This window comes from Spermophilus citellus (assembly GCF_964194105.1).
Source record: "Spermophilus citellus genome assembly, chromosome: 14".
NCBI lineage: Eukaryota > Metazoa > Chordata > Mammalia > Rodentia > Sciuridae > Spermophilus > Spermophilus citellus.
Window position 1 is genome coordinate 97,859,855 of NC_138194.1, and position 19,601 is coordinate 97,879,455.

The window sequence follows — 19,601 nt, forward strand, 5'->3', positions numbered from 1 at the left end:
TAAATCAGTTTTAACATCTATGGGAATAATCATAAATGTGTTTGTTAGCAAAGTTAAAGTTCTAAAACATCATCTGCTAAGTATAAAATCAACAACTCTTGACTTCTTAAACTCCAGAAGGTAATATATTTAAACATTAAATGTGTTTTCATAAATTGGTAAATGGAAAAAGGCTTACAAATGCTTTGGTTCTGTGTCTTCACTATAAACCAGGTTACTATTAGATAAAATTATACATACAAAGACTACAAAAGTTTTCAATTGAGGTTCAATTAAAGTAATATAAAAACAAACTATTTCTTCTTATTAAAGTAGAATAATTTGTCTAAATTCAGAAATCTATAAAGGGTCAAGACAACCCCCAACTCCCTCAGGCACCAGCTCTGGACCCTTCCCCTCCAGAGGAGTCGGAGTCTCTCTCTCTCTCTCTCTCTCTCTCCCTCTCCCTCTCCCTCTCCCTCTCCCTCTCCCTCTCCCTCTCTCCTTTTTACTGATTTTTAAGACCATTATCAAACTAATAATTAACCCCCAATGAGGAAAGTTTCTTTTATCACGTGGGTTTCTCACATCCTCCCTCTAAGGCAACACTGGTGATCCAGGGCCCACCTGAGCAGACACCCTGGCCATTGCACAGCCTTTTTCCACACGGCCCAGATCCCCAGCCACTCCTGAGGCCACTGTGCCCATTCCAGTCCCCATGAATGCCTCCTTACCCTGCTACCACAGCGCAGGGAACACTCCAGACTCCCGGCTCTGGGGACAGCTACTCTTCATGACTGAGGATTTCAGCAAGAAATGTGCAACCACGTCAAGAAACATGATTCTTGCTGAGATGTTGACAGACAGGAGAGATAAGTAAGGCTACAGCTTGAGGAGGTACAGAATTCACACTCAACAGATGGCCTTGATGCCTTCACTAATCACACCTGGCTGCTTAACCCTCATAGTTTTTATTTTGATTATGGATGACTGTATGCAGATAGGACTGTACAAGTTTTCTCCCTTCACCAAGCCCTTGACCAATCACTTCTGGGAATCCCAGTCAACCCACAGCCTCTCCCCTCAGTCCCTCAAGCTCAACCCAATTCCTGCCAAGGATCCAATCAGTGCACACACTACAGGACTGATGTTCAGAACATGCACACAAGGCACGACCTAACAGCTATACTATCCCCTGAGTTCTGAAGTTAACGATCACTGCTGAGAAATTTTACCTTCACAGGAAACTCTATTTTTTGTATATAATTATGGAAAATTTTATAAGTAAAATTTATAGATCTGGAGTATTCACAAGTCCCTTATATAGCTGGGGTTTCTAAGTAAAAATTACAGTTATTTAAAGCCTTTTGTGGTTTAGCTACATTTTTCTTAGAACAAATCTCCTTTCCTGGGTCCAGCCCATGCCAGGGGACACATTTCAGTGCTGGGCCTCTCCACCCTCCTAGATTCTTACCCTGGTCCCCAGGGCTCCAGAGGCCCTCCCACATTCCAGTACTCATCCTCACTGTGGCCTCCCCACCAGCCCCCAACCCACCACATCTCAGCCTCCCTGAAGGCAAGAGCTGGGTCTTGGAGTGGATTTGGGCTTCGACTTAGAATGAAAGCAAATCAGCACAGTTACTGGCCTATCCTGACAGAGGACCCTGGGGCAGAAGTGGGAGAGCTGGTAGAGTTTGCTGCAAGAACACAGGCAAGGTGTCTTCTTATGTAGACAGGGAAGATGGTGCCTGCAGACTAGCACCCTGAGAATCTACCATCAGGATTGGCACACACATAATCAGCCAGTGGTTCTCAAGGAGTGAATGAAACCAAGAATCCACTTGGTATATTTCACAAAGTCAAGGCTTTAGGTTGAGCCTCATTCTGAACTGAACACAGGAGCCCTAATGTGGCTTGGATGAAAAGAGCACAAGCTTGAAAAATCAAGCCAGGGGCAATCAGACTTGCCTCTCTGTGTCCCCAATCTCCAGGTGGAATGGTGGCTAAGGAAGGCAGAAACTCTCTGAACCTCAAGGCCTTCTGAGGATGCCTCACTCCAGGAAGCTCTCTCCCCCACATCTCACTGACACACCTGCATCCCAGAATGTTTATCCAGCACCTTCTGGAAGTCAGGATTATTCCAGCTCAGGCAGGGGACAAAGAAAGACAGGCCAGGACCTTAGTGCACCTTGGGAAGATCCACTCTCTAAAACCACCTCTGTTCCTCCACCCCCGTGCACCTGCCCCAGGGACACCACAGCCTCTGCTGGGCTTGGCAGGTCAGTCTCAAGCCACAGATCTACAGAGCCCCACTGGGGTCGCTGGCTCACCATCAGCAGTGTGAAGCAGCTTGTGGCTCTTCAGTGTTCCTTTGGATTTGAATTTCTTGCCACACATGTCACACAGGTGGGTCTTCTCAGTGCTGTGACGATTCATGTGAGCCTTGAGGTTGCTCTTGCTACGAGTTGCATACTCACACAAAGAACATTTGAAGGGCTTCACACCTACCAGGGGAAAAAAGTATATATCATTTTCACATACACACTTGCATGTGTGTGTATATGAATCCAAAGGAACAGATTTATATTGACAGTGTCCATCTGAACAAGGAGGCACACTTGCTCCTCCTGAACACGCTCCACACTCTCAGTGCCAGGCTCTTCCCAACCTGTCCCTCACATAAGGATGCTCTTTCCTGCTGGGCAGCCAAGTTGCCTCCCTCTGCTGCCTTCTCTGACCTTCTCACATAGATTTCCCACCTGTCAGGGTTCCCAAATCCTATAACCCTACTGCTAGAATGTTCACAGCACAATACTGAAAGCTATTCACATCTGCATTGCCCCAGACAGGAAATCCCAGGGGACAGAAACTCTGAGCAACTTACAGAGCAGACAGTCATTAAATTCAATTGAACTGAGTTAAAATGAACAAAATCAAGGACCCCAAGGGCCTTTGCAAAAATCAGTGTGATTGGGCACTCAAAATCGAATGTGAAAACATACATTAATTCGTAGGATTAACAGCTTTATAACACCATTTTGGGGCCAATGACTCAAACTGTAGGAGCACCTGGCATCAAACTATTCTTTCATTCAACAAATATCTATAGGGGACCTACTTTTACACTAACCTCTAAGGGCTAATCTTGAAACTGAGAAGGCTTGGTTCCTGCCCCAGCTGTCCAGTGGGAGATGCAGACAAGTAAACAGGCCATTATAGCACAGGTAATATTTTATGAGGGTGAGGGACAGAGGGTTCCCTAGCCCTAAACACAGGGTAATGCTTGGCAGGCCAGACATTTTCACCCATTGTCCATAACATCTATGACTTTGGAGTTGAGAAAATGGAGGCTTTAAAGAGGCTGTGGGATGTGTCCAGGGGCATAGACACTTATGGGACTAGCATACTTCACAGTCCACCAAAGCCCATCATGGGGCTGGGGTTCTGGAGATAACAGTAATAATCTAACCATAACCAAAATAAGCTTCATGACCTTGAACTAATGCTTAGATTATGGACATCATGTTTGTAAATGATAAGACCATCAACCACCTCCCAAGGAATCTCTGGCTGCTGGCCTGTGTTCTGGGCAGTTCACTTCTAATACACCTGCATGAGAACAGGCTGCAGTCTGGTCCCAGCCTGGTGAGCAGCCTTTCTGGATCACATGCTGATCCAGTACCCTGACCAGGCTCTCAAACACCAGTTGCAGCTAAGGACAGATCAGCAGTATCGTCACCAAGGAGAAGTCCACACAAGAGGAATACACTTCATAAATGTGAGAAGAGTTGAATTATATTCAGGTACTATTTGACCAAGTGTTCTTCTAAAAGGTTAAACAGCTCAGGAATGCAGACAGAGGCTCTCTCATAGTCCTAAGAAGACAAAGTCCTAACTTCTGTTCTTCATCTTGAGAGGAGTGAAGAGAGCCACACTGCAGCTCAGAGACTCTTCACCCTCCCAGTGCCCGGCTATGCCTGGATGGCTATGTACCTCTATACCCTCATGTCACGTGTGGTCAAGGAAGAGGTGCAGCTGAAGTGGCCAGCCTGGCTATGAAGACCTCTAGCTTCCCTGTGAGGTAGCCCCACTGGAAGGGACCAGATTCTGCCCCCTCCATGCTCCTTTGCTCTTACCTGCAGAAGCCAGTGTTTAGAACAGCTGTGGGGATAGTCCCAGTGCATCACTCAACCACAATGAAACCCTGAACAAAAACAGATCCTCAGAACAATAAATGGTATGTGTATAAAAACATGGCTACACATAGTTAATTACTACAGCTACTTTCCATGTTTTCTTTATTTTTCTTGGTATTTTCAATGTTTTCCTCTTTTATGTACTTGGTTATTATTTCTATTTTCCTTATTTTGTGTTTCATTTTGAGCGGGAACAGAGAGAATGAATAATTATAATGTAGGGATCAACTCCATGGAATCAAGTACTGCAGTGTGCACAAATATGCTTTTTTCCTACATGATTTCATCACTATAGAAATAGACTAGCAAAAAAAAATAATATCAGGACTTTCCAATGAAAAGCAGAAGTCCTTGGTTTTCTGAAACTTTATCAGAATTCTAAAGTTGCTTAAAATATTAGATTTCTCCCAAATGGTAAATACACATCAAAGCACATCCCATGGGGGTGCGGTAGCATCCCAGGTCTCCAGCTCCAATGCAGGAAGCCTCTACTGAAGGTTTTACACCAAGACCTCATTGCTCCAAATCCCTGGTGGTTCATATTCCCACGGTACCTGTCTCTAAGGTTACTGCAAGTACTGAGTCCAATAGTGTGAGCAAAGCACTGAGCACACTGTCTGGCAGCCCACAAGCATCAGTAAATGCCGATAAATGAAAAAGCACCTCCCAGCCTTGGCGTCTGGTCTCCAAGCCTCTGTCTCCTCCTGGCTCCTACACCACCAGCTATGCTTCTCTTTCCTGGACTGTTGGCCCCTCCCTTCCTAACAGTTCCCCCCAGAGTTTACAATAGGTCATTTTTACCCCACACTGCAGAAAACACCTCATCCTTCAGCCCCTCTTTAGTCTTGTTCTCCCCTGCCACATTTCAGGCCCCTAACAGGCAGGCAAGGGGCTACTGCTAAAGTCTAGGGGTTCTCCTCCTGGCCCTTGCTCCTGCCTTATCCTTAGTCTCTAATAGAACCTCAACCTCCAACTTCCTCCAGATGCTTCCCACAGACAAGCCCCGAGCAGAGCCCACATCCTCTCTGCATGACTTCATCTCCACTTGGCACTCCCACCTTCAGAATCTCTCCCCATGACATGACTGGCAGCAATCCACATGCCTGCAGCCATTGCTGTCTCTGTTCCGTTCACTTGTAACAACACAACAGTTCTTCATGCCTGCTAAGGTAATGCACCATGGCAGGCACCAAGCCACTGCTGTGAATAAGGCAGCGTCTTGCATCTGGCACCTGCTTTCTGGCAGGGGAGGCATGGCGATTTAGCTCAGTTCAACTGACCCAGAGCTAGGAAGAAGTGCAACCTCTGCTCACTGCAAATGCAGCTGATCAGGTAATGATGCCATCAATGATCTCACCTGGCTGGTGGACACAGCTCTCTAAGCTAAAGAAAGCCCAACCGTAGGGACGTGAGGACAGGGCTTCCTCCCCATAGACTCCCAGAGTGAAGCATAGAAGCACAAAACTGAATGGCTGCTCCATATGGAAAGACAATTGTTTACCTTCATGAGCCCAAATATGACGCTGAAGGTCTGAGCCGTTCTTCATGAAGTAGAAATCACAATACGGGCACTTCATAGCTCTCTTTCCAATGAGCCCCTTCAGCTGGACCCTCCTCCCAAGAACCTCGGAAATGGTGTTCATGGAGACCTCTGAAACAGAAGTAGACAGCAGTCAGGGAGACGAAGGCCCTCAGCCCAGGGTAGCAGCACCTACCCGTGCAGGCGCAAGTCAGGACATGCCTCATGGTGTCGTGAGATAGCATTTTTGTCTAAAAAGCTAAATCAGAATCTGATAAAGCTTCAGATACAACATCTGTTGACCATAAAACACAAGACGTGAAGAAAAAATCCAAAGCAATAATCAGATGAATGCAGAACATAACAGTCTCTACAAAAGAAACTCAGTTTCTCTCAGAAATCAATAGCATGGAGAAAAGGTCGGGGTGGGAAGGCTGGGGGGCCACAGGCAAGTGACATAATCACTAAACAAAAATGCCTGCCACTTAAGATTAGATGAACAAATACAAGTAGAAAGAAGGACTCACTGTTAATTTTGCTTCTCATGGTGAAACGGTGGTTAGGTTGAGAAAACTCTGACTTAGTATGATATGATTTGTAAAGTTTTCATGGGGAAACGACATGATATCATATTCTTAAAAAAAGTTTATAAGGTAGATACACTAACAGAGAATCTGCAAAGTGCAGATGCTTGTGGAAGCTGAGTCACGGATGCATACGTGGGGTCCTTAACTTTTTCAGTGTACTTTCGAATTTGAGGTTTTCCATAATAAAGTTTAAAATAATGAAGAAAGAATGTTTCACCTCTCTTCAAAGGCTGGAAATTTTACATGACTACCTTTGGCCCACATTGGGCCACTGATCATTTAAGACACAGGTTACCAGGTGAAGGACAGAACTGGGCCTTCACAGCATCAGGTAGCCCACGTGCTGTGACACTGATGAGGGCTCAGGCAGTCCATTCCCAGAGAAACAGAGGTGTTTACTGCCCTTCCCTTATTTATCTGCCTCCGTGTCTTGTCATTCACAATCAGCGAGTTAGTTCCTTTATGCCAGGGCAGATGGGAAAAGACGAAAGAGGCAAGGACGCAGAGAGCCACATGTCCTGTCTGTCACACATTTACACAGTGCAGAGGACTGGCGTCTGCTCTCCCTGGCCCTGCATGTGTAGGGGGAAGCCCCACCTCAAGGATCCCGTGGGGGACAGGGAGAGTACAAGCGGCCAGCACACCACAGTGTCAGCAGGCGGAGTGGCCACAAGAGCCTCCCAGAGGATAGGGCTTTGAGGGAGGACAATGAACAGGAATTAACCAGGCAAGAGAGGGTAGCTTCCTCATGTGGATGCCCAGATAGTCATGGATCACATGTCTGAGCAGTATGGGGTGAGAAGTCCATACTGTCACTCCAAGTCAGGGAAGCCTCTCAGCCTGGTGGGGGCCATCGCCACTTATACACCACCACTTTGGATAACACCAACTTAGGACAAGGGCCAGGCATAAGGAAGGATCTAGGTCAGGGCTGAAGCTGAGGAGACCCATGGAAAGGAATCCGGGTTCACAATGAAGGGGAGCGGGGTCACTGAAACCACCAGGGGTGGAAGAAGGCAGAGCTAAAGACCAGATGAGAGCAAAAAATGAAACAGCTATATAGCTATCCCAGCTTTAAATACGAATGATTGTTTCCCTCGAATTTAGCATGTCTTCATCCCTCTTCATTCCCACATAGCACAGTTAATGTAAAATGCTGAGTTTTAAAATAAACATAAGCATTTTAAAATTAACCTTCCACTCCAAAATCCATAACCTTACCAGGATGGTTGGTCTTGATGTGTGACTTTATCAGTCGATCTTCTGAAAAAGACTTTTCACACACAGGACAAGAATAACTCCTTTTGTCCTTAATAGAAAGAGAACACAATCAATTGGCCATCTGTAGAAAAGTATCTTCCACCATCACCACCACCACCATCATCATCACTACCACCATGACCACAACCTCCACCATCAGCAGCGGCAGTCTTGTCAAAACTAGACACATGGTGCACACTTCCAAGAGCTTAACTGCCTCCACTGGGCCCTGCACAGCCCAGAGAGCTCAGTGGAGGGGCCGGGAATCAGCTCTGTCTCAGGAAGGGGCCTAGAAGCCACAGCCCTGACACCTGGACCAGTGCTACTGCACAACCCAGCAGCAGACTGCACTCGCAGGAATCGCTGTGCGCTCTGCAGGGGTTCATGTGAGTCACTATACTGAGATTCACAGCACCAACAAGAGGAAAGAGCTGCTCATGTTCATGTTATAGATGGAGAAGTTGAGGCCAAAGTCTGAGAGAAGGATCGGGTGTTAGAATAGGAGTGTCCAGGTGTCCCCACAGGAGGCCTCTTGCCACTCCAAGACCATGTCCCCCCAAGGCTGCAGGAAACGAGTTCATTCTGCACCAGTGGCAGCTTGTGTTACACACCCAACCAGGAGCAGCTCTCAGGATGACCCCACCATACACTTTGCTCATCTCCCTGTCTCCCAGAGCTCACTTGAGAGCTACTTCACATCAGTTTTCCCCAGAAGAGTCGGTGTTATGAGTTGAACTGAGGTCCCCACAAAATTACTGTAATGGAGTCCTGACCTCCAATAGAATGTGACCTTCTTGGGAAAAAAGGTCCCTACAGAAGGGACCCAGGTAAAACGAGGTTGCCAGAGTGGGCCGTAATCCAACATGACTAGTATCCTTATAAAAAGAAAAAGTTTATATACAAATTCAGGGAGAGTTTCAGGTTGAGGCACCCACAGGCCAAGGACATTGAGGCCAGGACAGAGTCCTAGGCAGATGCTCCCTCACAGTCCTCAGAAGGAAGCGACCGGCTGACATGCTGACCCTGGACTTTCAGTCTGAGACCACAGAGGCCTGCTGTGTAAGCCTCCCAGTGTGGGCTCCTCTGACACACCTCCCAAGCCCATGTCTTCCGGGCAGCCAAAGCCTGGTGGGAAGGACCTCTGCATGCAGATGAAGGAAACCCGAAAGCAAGACTCACAGAAGCCCTTGGTTAAAGAGACACTCTGGACCTGGGAACAGTCCATGCTCACATGAGGGCTGGTGGCAGAATTCCCACCTGGGAACTCAGCACCCCGTAAGTGCATCCCTACCTCAGTGAAGGGAGGCATGCCCACAGCCCATGCTACACCCACATACCACCAGTACCACACCACACCACACACACAAGAATGTGCCAAGGTCATGCCACCACAAAGGGCAGAGATGGAAATCCAAACCAGGCCTCTGGCCTCCAGAGCGCTCTTGTGAGGCTATGATTAGAGGCACAGACTCAGATCTCAGAGCCCCCGAGATTCCCCCTTAAGAGCTGGGAACTTGCAAGGGATTTGACTTTCCAGTGCCTCCGTTTCATCCTCTATTAAATGGCAATAAAAACAGTGTCTCACTCATGGGGTCCCAAGGATGTCAAGAACATACAGAGCAAGTGGGGATTCAGCCATCTCGGCTCACATACTACGCTTCTGCATGTCACTCTGCAACTTGGCACAAGATGCTGACCTTATTTTGGGCTAATGTACCCCAGAAATCTCTCTGAGAGGGGTATCTAAATGAGTACCCCCAAACTCCTCTGTGGACTGGGTCTCTGTGCTATTGCACAATATCTCCTGAGACTGGTGTTCCCCAGAGCACACACAGGAAAGGGGATGTTGAATTAAGAAACACAGTAAGTCTCTCAGAACAGTCTGAACACATTTCCCACCAAACGCCTGGGACCCAGAAACGCCTGCTAAGCCCACACGTCTGAGTCCAGGCAATTCCCGAGGACCCATCCTGAGCTCTCTGGCCAACCACAGATCCTACTGCAACACCAGGCTACATCTAGCAACTTATTGCTTCTCGGTGTACTCCTGTCCCTGTCCTGCACGGCCCTGGACCTTGCGCTCACAGTGCCATGCTGGAAAGATGCACCGAGCCCTCCCTGCACCATCCTGGGGAGGCCCCACCACCCTAGTGGCCCCTGAGCACCCTCATTATCAGGGCTGATGGGAGTGTTCAGAAGGGCTTTGAAGGAGTCCACACTGATCTCCTGGGGCCCTTGCTATTTGATTTTCTTCTTTTAATCCCTGATAGTCTGAAAGCAATTCATCTTAGAGCTTATAAGGACCCCTCTTTTGTGATGCCTTTGAAGACTGCCAGAAGGACACAGGCAGCATTGGAAGGAGTTGGGAAAAGGGTGAACTCTTGGAACCCATTTACTTCAATTTCAAAATATCAGTTTCTTCCTGGAGATGAAGCCCAAACACACACAGCAAACTTAAAGAGAGCTGTGGTTTAAAGAACTCCTGGCAGAGGCTGGGGAGTGGGAGAGAGGTCAGGTCATATGAATTCGAAAGAGCCCAGGCCTTGGAGTCTGTGTGTTCAGATGGAGGCACCTTCAAAGCAATCAGGACCCTCTGAAAGAAGTGGGGTGCCAGCATGAGCCACGGCATGGCAAGTGGTACAGAGCCAGCCTCAGGTCCAAGGTGCACAGCCCAGTCACTACTCGGAGCCCCCTGAGGCAGGTGGCTTGGGCCCCAAAGGACTGAAAACTAGTACTGGGTGACAATATCAAACTGAACCTCCACACCACACATATGTAACCCACGCAGGAGTAAGTGGCCCTATGAAATACCCAATATCAAGTCACCGAAACACAGGGAGGGAATTTCACACTAACAAATAAATTCTGTGGTCATGGAGTTTACTTACCTCTAGAGCCTCACTCACTCATTCCTCAAAGGTTACAGGGCCCCATTACGTGCCAGGGATGAAGGTGTGAAACCCAGGGCACACTAGCTCACTAGAGAGACACACCCATACTCAGAGCCCACCAATCAGCGCGGAGGGAGGAGGCCCAGGAAATGCGGTGCTTAGGTCGTGTAGGTTTGATCAAGTTAGAAGCACCTGACTGAGGACTGTGGCAGAAGACTTTACTTTCCACTGGTGACAGTCCTGTTTTGCCACGACATACCCCTTCAGCGCGAATCTCAGCTCTTGCTAAAATACAGATATTCTACATTCAAGCTCTGGTCGCCTAAGGCCTCTTGCACAGTAGATGAAATGCCCCAACAGAGAAACCAGCTTGCTTTGTGATCCAATAAGACAAGACCACATTCTTGCAGCTCTTGAAAAAAGAAGAACACTATGTTCAATCACTTTAAATAATGGTTTCCTCTACTCGATAAAAATACATACTGACCAGAAGAACCCATTTATTTCCAGAAAGATATCACAGGTAGCTTCCTCTACTTTCTCTGTGCTTTGCTATGTATGTGCACATGTGAATATGGCATAATGAAGCCCACCATTATGTATAATTATAGTGTACCAACGAAAATAAATGAAGAGGTTTTTGGGGTTTTTTTTGTTGTTTTTCCTAACAAAAAACAGAGAAAGTCCAAGGCACAGGGAATTAAGTGTCATGTCACACACCATAAGCCGGCTCCCTGCTGTTTCACACTTCTGTTAGGAGGAACTGCTTTGACAGAATCCCAGAGTGCCCCTCAAATTGTGACGAAGCTGGGAGCCCAGGAATTGCACTCTAACAATTGCCCCCACTGGACTGAGACTCAGGAGGTCACTGATTATATCACAGAGGTGAGAACCAATCCCCATGGATTGTAAGCCACAGACTTCTAAAACAGGACCCCCTGGAGGTCGCCCACTTGACAGCACAGCCCGCACACTGTATGCACTCACAGAGGAATGCTTAATCTTAAACCCAGGCCCCAGAAAGCAGCCTCGCCCTGGCTATGGGTGAACACTGCTAAGGAGTTCTATTTTATTCTATCCTGTTTTGTTTTTAAAATAGCTAGCCATGCCATACTAAATGGATTTCACAAGCTTCTCATGGATCATGACCCATGGATCTTTCCTCTGAAAGAATGCTGACCTGGGTGTTCTGGACTTATTTTCTAATTTCATCCTCACAACTCTGAGAAATAGGAGAAAGGACCTCATCTCCATTTTACAGATGAGAAAACTGAGGCTTGGGAGAGCTAAGCAATTGGCCCAAAATCACAGAGATGGATATGACATCTGAACTTCAGCATATCAGAACCCAAAGCCCCCTCTCCTTCTCCTGAAATCGTGTTTTCTGAAGTCTTCTCTTTACAGAGTTTACACAATGCTACAAAAAAAAGAATTTGCTCTGGAAATGTCATCGACTAACTTCCTTGACTAGGTCCCCAAATTTCCTTGATGCCAATACAGCCAGCCCTCCAAATTCATAGGCTTCTCATCTGTGGATTCAACAAACTGTGAATCCCAAATACTGGGAAGAAAAGTCTGTACTTTTTCTTGTTATTATTCCCTAGCCAACAGTATAACAACTGTTCAGATGGCATTTACTTTGTATTGGATATTATAAGAAGTCTAGGAACAATCTGAAATACCTGGGAGGTTATGCGTAAATACTATACTAATCTACGTAAGGACCTTGAGCATCCTTGAATTTTGGCATCATGGGAAACCTAGAACCAATCCCCATGGATACCAAAAGATGATTGCATATCTTTGATTATGAACTGACACCACAGAGTTACTAATGGAAAAGAGGAAGTGGTGGGAAGAACTATGCTACATGTGCACACTCTTTCCAGTCATTACATATATCTTTAGCTAAGAAAGAATGGGCAATTTGCCAAGTTATCCCAGCATCCTAATGCAACAGGAATGGACCTAGACATAGGTCCTTTAAAGGGTAAGAGGGCTGCTATTTTAAATGGCTTTAGTTTTTGCTCTGCATGGAAATCTGAGCTCAAAGCAGTAAAAGCTGAAGCTAATATGGAAAATCCCAGCCAGAATTATAGCAAGACCCACTCCCATGGCCAGGGCATGGGTAAAGGAAGAAAGCTCCAGTCTCCATGCTTTTCCCGATTAACAGTGCCACTCCCTAACCCAGCCAGATGCTGCCGTGGTGGGAACCTCAGCTCCACCACGAGGACATCCTTAGGCTCTTTCACTTCTCATACATTCCATCTCAGAAACAGGGGGAGGTGTCACTCCACTTTCTGGAGAAGGGAAACAGAGCTCAGAAAAAATGAAGACGTCTGCACAAGGATACAGAACTGGAGCTGCCACCCTGTCCTGTGACCTACATCCCTAAGTTCATCAGCATCACGGCAATGATGACATCACTCCCGACAGGAACAGGGGCAATGAAGGGACCGTGAAGACAGAACTGCTGGACAAGGATGGGGTGCAGTTTCTTCTTACAGTTTTCAAATTTTTGAAAATGTTTTTAAGGATAGTCTATAGTTGGGAGCTCCACCCTGTGACGTTACCACCAGAAATACAGCTTCAAGTGTCCCTCAAACTCAGCACAGTGCAGAGCATCCACACAACACAGAGCCATCCAGCTATGACAAGGAGCATAGTGTGAACACATGCTACACTACCGATGACAAGATGAAAGACACAGTCACAGAAGACGGCGGCTCAGGCAGAAATGTCCATAACAGGCAAATCAAGAGATGGAAAGTAGGGGCTCAGAGAGTGACGAGAGCTAATGGAAATGGGCTTCTTCATGGGATGACAAATGTGTTCTAAAATTAATTGTGCTGATAGTCACATAATTATGGATATAATAAAAACTACTGAATTTCACATTTAAATGAGCAAACTGTATGGCATGTGAATTATATCTCAATAAAACTGTTACCAAAAAAAAAATTCCTGGTAACTTTCCTTGCAGACCCTGAATTCCTCGTAAAACATCTGGAGAGAGCAGCTTTACTGTCAGATCAAACGCATCCACATTCAGGGGAGCAGAAGACTTCCCAGTGCCAGCTTGCCCATGGAACCCGTGGCTTCGTTACAGAAATAATTTACAGGCTCAGAAGACAAGTGTTGTCTAAACTCAAAATACTGGTACCTTTTTTCATAAATCATGCTCCCAGCATAGCAGCAACAGCACACACGTGGCATACAATCAAAAAGCTTTCCCTGGACTTGTGCCAGGGAGTCTCCTAGGCCCTGGCCCCCACGTCCTCTTGCCTGACCCAGATCTGCTCATCAACTTCAGAATCCTCCTTGCAAGCCCTCCCTGGAGGGCACAGGGCATGAGGCACTCTGGTGACCTGGCTCACACCCACTGCCTACTGCCCTCACTGATCACTTCTCCCCAACAACAGGAAGAGTGCCTAGAGGCAGGGACCCACCTTACCCGTACTTGAAGCCCAGCTGGAGATGATGACCTCTTGCTTCAGAAGGAGCAGCAGCTGTTCATCTCTGAACAGGTCTCCTTTGTAAGACTTGCAAATGTCAGTGTGGCCAAGGAGGAAATCACACTGTAACACTGCTAAGAAAACGTGCATGCTGACGACAGGCAAGACAGCATGGCTCTCACAGGCTGGCCAGGTCACGCTGCCATGCTCAGCCCTGCACCTCTCCATGAGCAACGCGCAGAGACCTTCACTAACACAGCGTGGGCCACGCAGCAGCACAGAAAGCACCCACGTAGCCTCTGCCCTCCAAGGACAAAGCCTACCTCCACCTGCTCCTCTAAATGACAGAGTGGCAGAAAACCCACCGAGAACCGTGTGGTTGAGGATGACTAGCCAACACAATGGGTACAGTGTGGGGCAGGGAGGAGAGTGTGCACAAGAAGCCTCCTGAGATGCCCAGGTGGCGAATAATCCTCTGCTCCTGGAGATTACTAAGTAAATAGCGCACTCGTGGCCACGGGATGCAAACAGCACCTACCTCCCCAGATGCCTTCACCTCCTATTGATGAGACAAGCCCTTAGAAGGAAGATTCAAACCCACAGAAAGAGAAATGCTAGTGTCGAGAGGAATGGAGGCTTCTGACTCAAGCCAATGACCTCGGGGATGTTTCCAACACTCCCCTGCTGACTGCAGGCCCCCAGGGTGGCAAGAAGCTGAGCAACAACATGGAGCAAAAAGATAGCTGGGTTAGACCAGGAGCCTCCTGGAACATAACTGGCATGGGAGCAAAACCTGAGTGTGGAATAAACGAGGCAGCCCAGCCGGCCAAGTTCATCCACAACTGGCCCCAGTTGTCATTCACACAGCCTAAGGCTCAAAGCCTGGAAATCCAGGGTGCTACAGTCCACAGTGCTTATCCAGGCCAGGCACTATGAGGAGAAATGACAAACATCCCTCACTTCATCCTCAGCTGAGCATGGGTAAACTGAGGCACAGAAAGGTGATGGGATTCAGCCCAAGGCTGCACATGGGAAATGGGGTGCCAGGGTTAACGCCCAGCAGTGTGTTTCCTGCTTTCAACCACCACAAACAGGTCTTCTCCCAAGAAGCTGCTCTCACACCAGCTTCTCTCTCTCTCAACCACAGAAGACTGTGCAGCAAAGGCACTTTAGTGAACTCTGCCACCACTGTTCTTGCCCTAAGAGGGAACTGGAAGCAATGTCAAACAGGCAGTAATTCCATAAAAAATTACAAACTTGCTTGATGGCCTGCTCAGAGGTGGCAGGAAGATGAGGAGGAGGAGTGGGGAGGATGAGAGGAGAGACAAACAAGGAAGAAGAGAAACTGTGAACCAGGAAGTGCCAGATGCCAAGCAGAAGCCACACAAAACCAACCACATGGCCAGCACCACGCCCACCTCTTTTACCTAGAGTATTCCACACAACCTCCCAGTATCCACAGGAGAGCTCCACAACATCTATGTGCACATAGGGAGGGGGTATGTAAACACATCTGCATATAAATGTGTAGATAGGTACCTGAGTTGATATGTAAGCATGTATGTAAATGTGTGTGCATGCATATAAAATGGATTTTTATGTTTCACACAAAATGCTGTGAAAGATCTCAGAAAGGACAGGTGATCTGTCCAAAGCCACAGAGCCTGTGAGCATGCTGGAGACAGTATTGGAAGCCAGCATTCAGCCTCAAAACCCACTGTACCCAAACACCTTGACTTCACCCTTAGTGACGAAATGCCAGGGGGTTAGTAGTTCTTATGCCATGGCAGCACACCAAATTTCTGAAGCCTCATCTTGTGCTATCTGTGCCAGTAAACAACATGCAGTTAAAACACAACCACCTCTGGGGCCAGGTGTGCCTACTCTATGACTTGAGAGAGCTCAGTTCACTCTCAGGTGTTAGCCTCTTGAGTCAAGTTGAAATTTACAAAAATAAGCATTCATTCATGTTACATGATCTTCCACCAGAGAACTAAACCAATACTGCCACTGTGAATACCGACAGCACCTCAAATTAACACATCACTTTTTTTAATAAAAGTGCTTCACAGACACTATGAGTGCTTTACGACAAATAACACAATAACATGACAACAGTCCTCACTAGCATTCTCTGTGTTCTTAAATGTGCCCAATACTCCTAGTACAATCATCTGATTTAATCTCCCAACAACATTCAGTGGCAGCTATTATCATCATCCCCATTGCTGGTAACTCTTCAAAAACGTCATTTCAGAAATCCTTGCTTTATTTCTATTCTGTAGATCTTTCTTCTGGGGACGTTTCTCAGATGCTGACAAATTTGCACAGAAAGCAATTTGTTCATTCTAATCATTTTTTTCAACATGTTAGTGACTCCTGGCTGTGAAAGCAGTCTGGTGGTGCCTTCCGTGAAGGAGGAGCTGGGAGGGGAAGGCCCTCTCTGCTTTCAGAACTGGACGTCCACATGTGGATGGCCTGCAGCGGGGACACCTCCATATGCATCAATCTGAGAAAGCAATCAGCACCCAGGGGAGACAGGGCTGCCACTCAGGCGTGCTACTTACCAGCTCTGTGTGAACTTTAAGATGTGCCTGTAGCTTATATTTATCTGGAGTCGAGTAGTCACAGCCGTCAGTGGGACACTTCAGCAAGATGTTACTGTGTTTCTGAATTACATGGCGTTTAAGGCAGTTTTTGGTGATGGAAGAATAATGACACTGGGAGCAATAATACAGATGTTCCCGGGTGTGGGTGCGGACATGCATGTCAAAATGCACTTGGTACCAAAAAAGTTTGCCTAAAAAAATATTTTCACATGAGAACAAGGAAGTTTCTTTTATACTGAATTTGAATTTTTTAAAAATTATTATTATTTTTTAATACTAGATCTCTCCCTTGCGTGCTTGTCCAGGTCACCCTTCATGCTTTCCACCACAATTCTGTCTGGAAATTCCTTTTCAACAGTGGCAGACTGCACATATTAAAGGTTCTATCACCTTGTGCATGTTGTCAGGGATGGGGAAGGGAAAGAAATGTTCATTGAGGACCAAACACTATGCTGCACATGCACAACCAAAGGAGTCGCTAAACCAACCCCACTGGCAGTCCCGGGACACCGGGTCTGGAGTTGGGCTCCCCACTCCCTGCACCCCAACTCCCAGGAGACCCAGGAGTCATGCTTTCAGTGTGCACTAGAAGGGTGTCATTCGGGGCCTCTCTACCAAGAGCTGCAGCCGTTTTCATACCCTCTCTCTGCTCACCTAGAAGTGGCCACAACTCACAGCTCAACTTGACACCTGTCACATACCAGAAGAAAGATTCTTCTTAGGCAAAGTGCTGGTAGAGGCTGTGTGTAACCCTCAGCATGTGCACGTGACCACACCAGAACGGTCAACTGTGCAGTCATCCTGGCTGCCTCCAAAGATGCCAACTGCTACCTGCAACACAGGGTCACCTATTCCTATCTACCATGGAGGAGGGTGGCTCATTTAAAAGATGTTCTTTGCAAAGAGACATGAGCTCAAGTAGAGCCCAAGGTAACAGAATCCTGGGCATGGACAGGGCTGCTGGGAAAGAGAGCTTTACTTGGCACACACCCGGTGCGGCCTTTCCTTACCACAGTATTCACACTCCAGGTCTCCGTAAACCTTCCGGATCCTCTCACACAAGCTGGTGTTCATTTGCTTCTTCTGCAAACTGTCCAACACCTTCATGAATGCAGTGCTACCAGGCCGGTGCTCAGAGGCAGGTTTGCAAGAGTCAGGACGACACATGATGTCCCGACTATCGGCCGCCTGAGGAAGGAGGTCCGCAGCCTCAGCAAGGTTTGACCTGAGACATCTGCTAGGATCTGGTTCACTGGTTGGAAGTACAGCTCCCTTCTGGCCCTCGCTTGGTGGGCTCTCAGCACTCTCGGCTTCCTGAGTGGGTCCTACATTTTTGGCCTTGGACAGCAATAGTGTGATTTCTTGCCCCTGAGTCTGGGCTGAGCCTCCATGCTGGGGACCCAGGGTTGTCTCAGCAGCAGCAGCAGCAGCAGCAGCAGCAGCAGCAGCAGCAGCAGCAGCCTCAGTAGAAGAGGCATCATTTTTCAACAAAAAATCATCTGAAACCACAGCCAGAGAATGCAAATCTGATGTGACCACCGTGGTTTCCAGTTCACAGGGAGACAGGGCAGTACTTTCCACCTGAGTGGTAGCCAAGGGCACAGCCGAGTCAGGCATTTGAACAGGGACTTCCAGTTCCTTTTGCCCCTCGTCCTGCTGAGCAGCCTCAGGACAGGTCTCCTCCTTGAGCACATCCATCCCCTGGCACACACACTCCTCCTCCACGAGCTGCAGCTGGTCCGCCAAGGCTTCCTGTTGGATGTCCCCCCCGGGTTCCAGGAGGCAGAAACTCTGGTTGATGGAGCTGGTGAAAACCAAGGCTTCCTGGGCTGGCCTGTGCACCTCTTTGATGTGGGAGCGCAGCCTGATCGAGCTGACGAACTTCTTGAGGCAGATGGCACAGACGTACACAAAGGGGTGCTTCCTGACATGCAGCTCCAGAGCCTGGTACTTGGTGGCCCCATGGCCACAAAGCTCACAAGCAAAGGGCCACTTGTCACCATGGACCAGCATGTGGCGATCACGATCCAGCTCATTCTTGAATTTGCGCTCACAGATGTGGCAATCATATAGCAGCTGCCGCTTGCCTTCCCTGGTCATCAGGCGGAGCTCATCCAAGGCCTCCTTGACCTTCTTGTCCTGTGGATCATGTGTGTCCCGGATGTGCTTGATGAGGTTCTTGACATCGGAGTACTTCTTCTTGCAGAAACGGCAGTGCTGCTTGATCTTCTTGTGCACCCGCTCGATGTGCACCTTGAGGTGGCCCTTGCTGAGGCAAGTGAAAGAGCAGTAATCACAGGCAAACTTCTCCCCGGTGTGCTTGCGCAGGTGCACGTTGAGGTTGGCCTTGATGGCGCTGGCATAGCTGCACTGGGGGCACTTGTACGGCTTCTCGTTGGTGTGGATCCTCAGGTGGGCCTGTAATGAGTGCTTGAACTTGAAGACCTTGTTGCAGTACTCACAAGTGAAGATTTTCAGCTGGGTGGGACCTAGCCTAGAGACAGAAGACAGCACAGTCACTTTCCTCAGTAAGCAAACACCAAATGCGTAGCAGTGAACTCAGTGAGGTGGAGGACGTATGAACGCATCATTCACTCAACAAATAGCACTGGAAGAAGAGCTGGCCAGTCACAGACCAGATGGAAGAGCGGGTCCTGGTCCTGTAGGAGCTCAGTCTAGGGAAAGAGAAGATAGGCCAGACAACACTGTGGACAGGGTGGCAGGTACTGAGAGGTATGTATGCAGGGTAAAAGGAGAGAGACCTCTAATGTGGACGAAGGTAGCTGGGAAAAACTTGCTGAAAGTCTTAAAAAATAAGAAAGAAAGCAGAGGGATGTGAGATGTGTCACTCACGACAGCAATCATGTGTGTTCAAGAGCTGATCTATTCACATTCTGGGATTTTTTAAAAGAACCAGTCTTACTGGGATAAATTCAGTCTCCATGAGACTAAATACAACTAGTTTGTTAAGCTGATTTTGTTGTTGTTTGGGGACAAGAGGGTCTGTGTGTTTGTTTGGGGTACTAGGGATTGAACCGGGGCACTTTACCACTGAATCACAGCCCCAGCCCTTTTTACTTTTTTATTTTGAGAAGAGTCTTGCTA

General features: G+C 47.7%; 1 protein-coding gene across 5 annotated transcripts in view; it reads right to left on the bottom strand.

Annotated features, from left to right (window-relative positions):
- The window catches only part of ZFAT (zinc finger and AT-hook domain containing), a 194,199-nt gene that overhangs the window by 101,460 nt on the left and 73,138 nt on the right, over positions 1–19,601 (bottom strand). For all 5 annotated transcript variants that reach the window (XR_014018835.1, XM_081266609.1, XM_081266608.1 and 2 more), the window contains 5 exons: positions 17,507–18,990; positions 16,455–16,687; positions 7,503–7,590; positions 5,677–5,826; positions 2,310–2,483 (listed from right to left, as the gene is read on the bottom strand). Coding sequence is in view for 4 of the 5 variants with exons in the window: in XM_081266609.1 (XP_081122735.1) it covers positions 2,310–2,483; positions 5,677–5,826; positions 7,503–7,590; positions 16,455–16,687; positions 17,507–18,990 (2,129 nt within the window). In the remaining variant the exon portion in view is untranslated. The remainder of the gene's footprint in view (positions 1–2,309; positions 2,484–5,676; positions 5,827–7,502; positions 7,591–16,454; positions 16,688–17,506; positions 18,991–19,601) is intronic.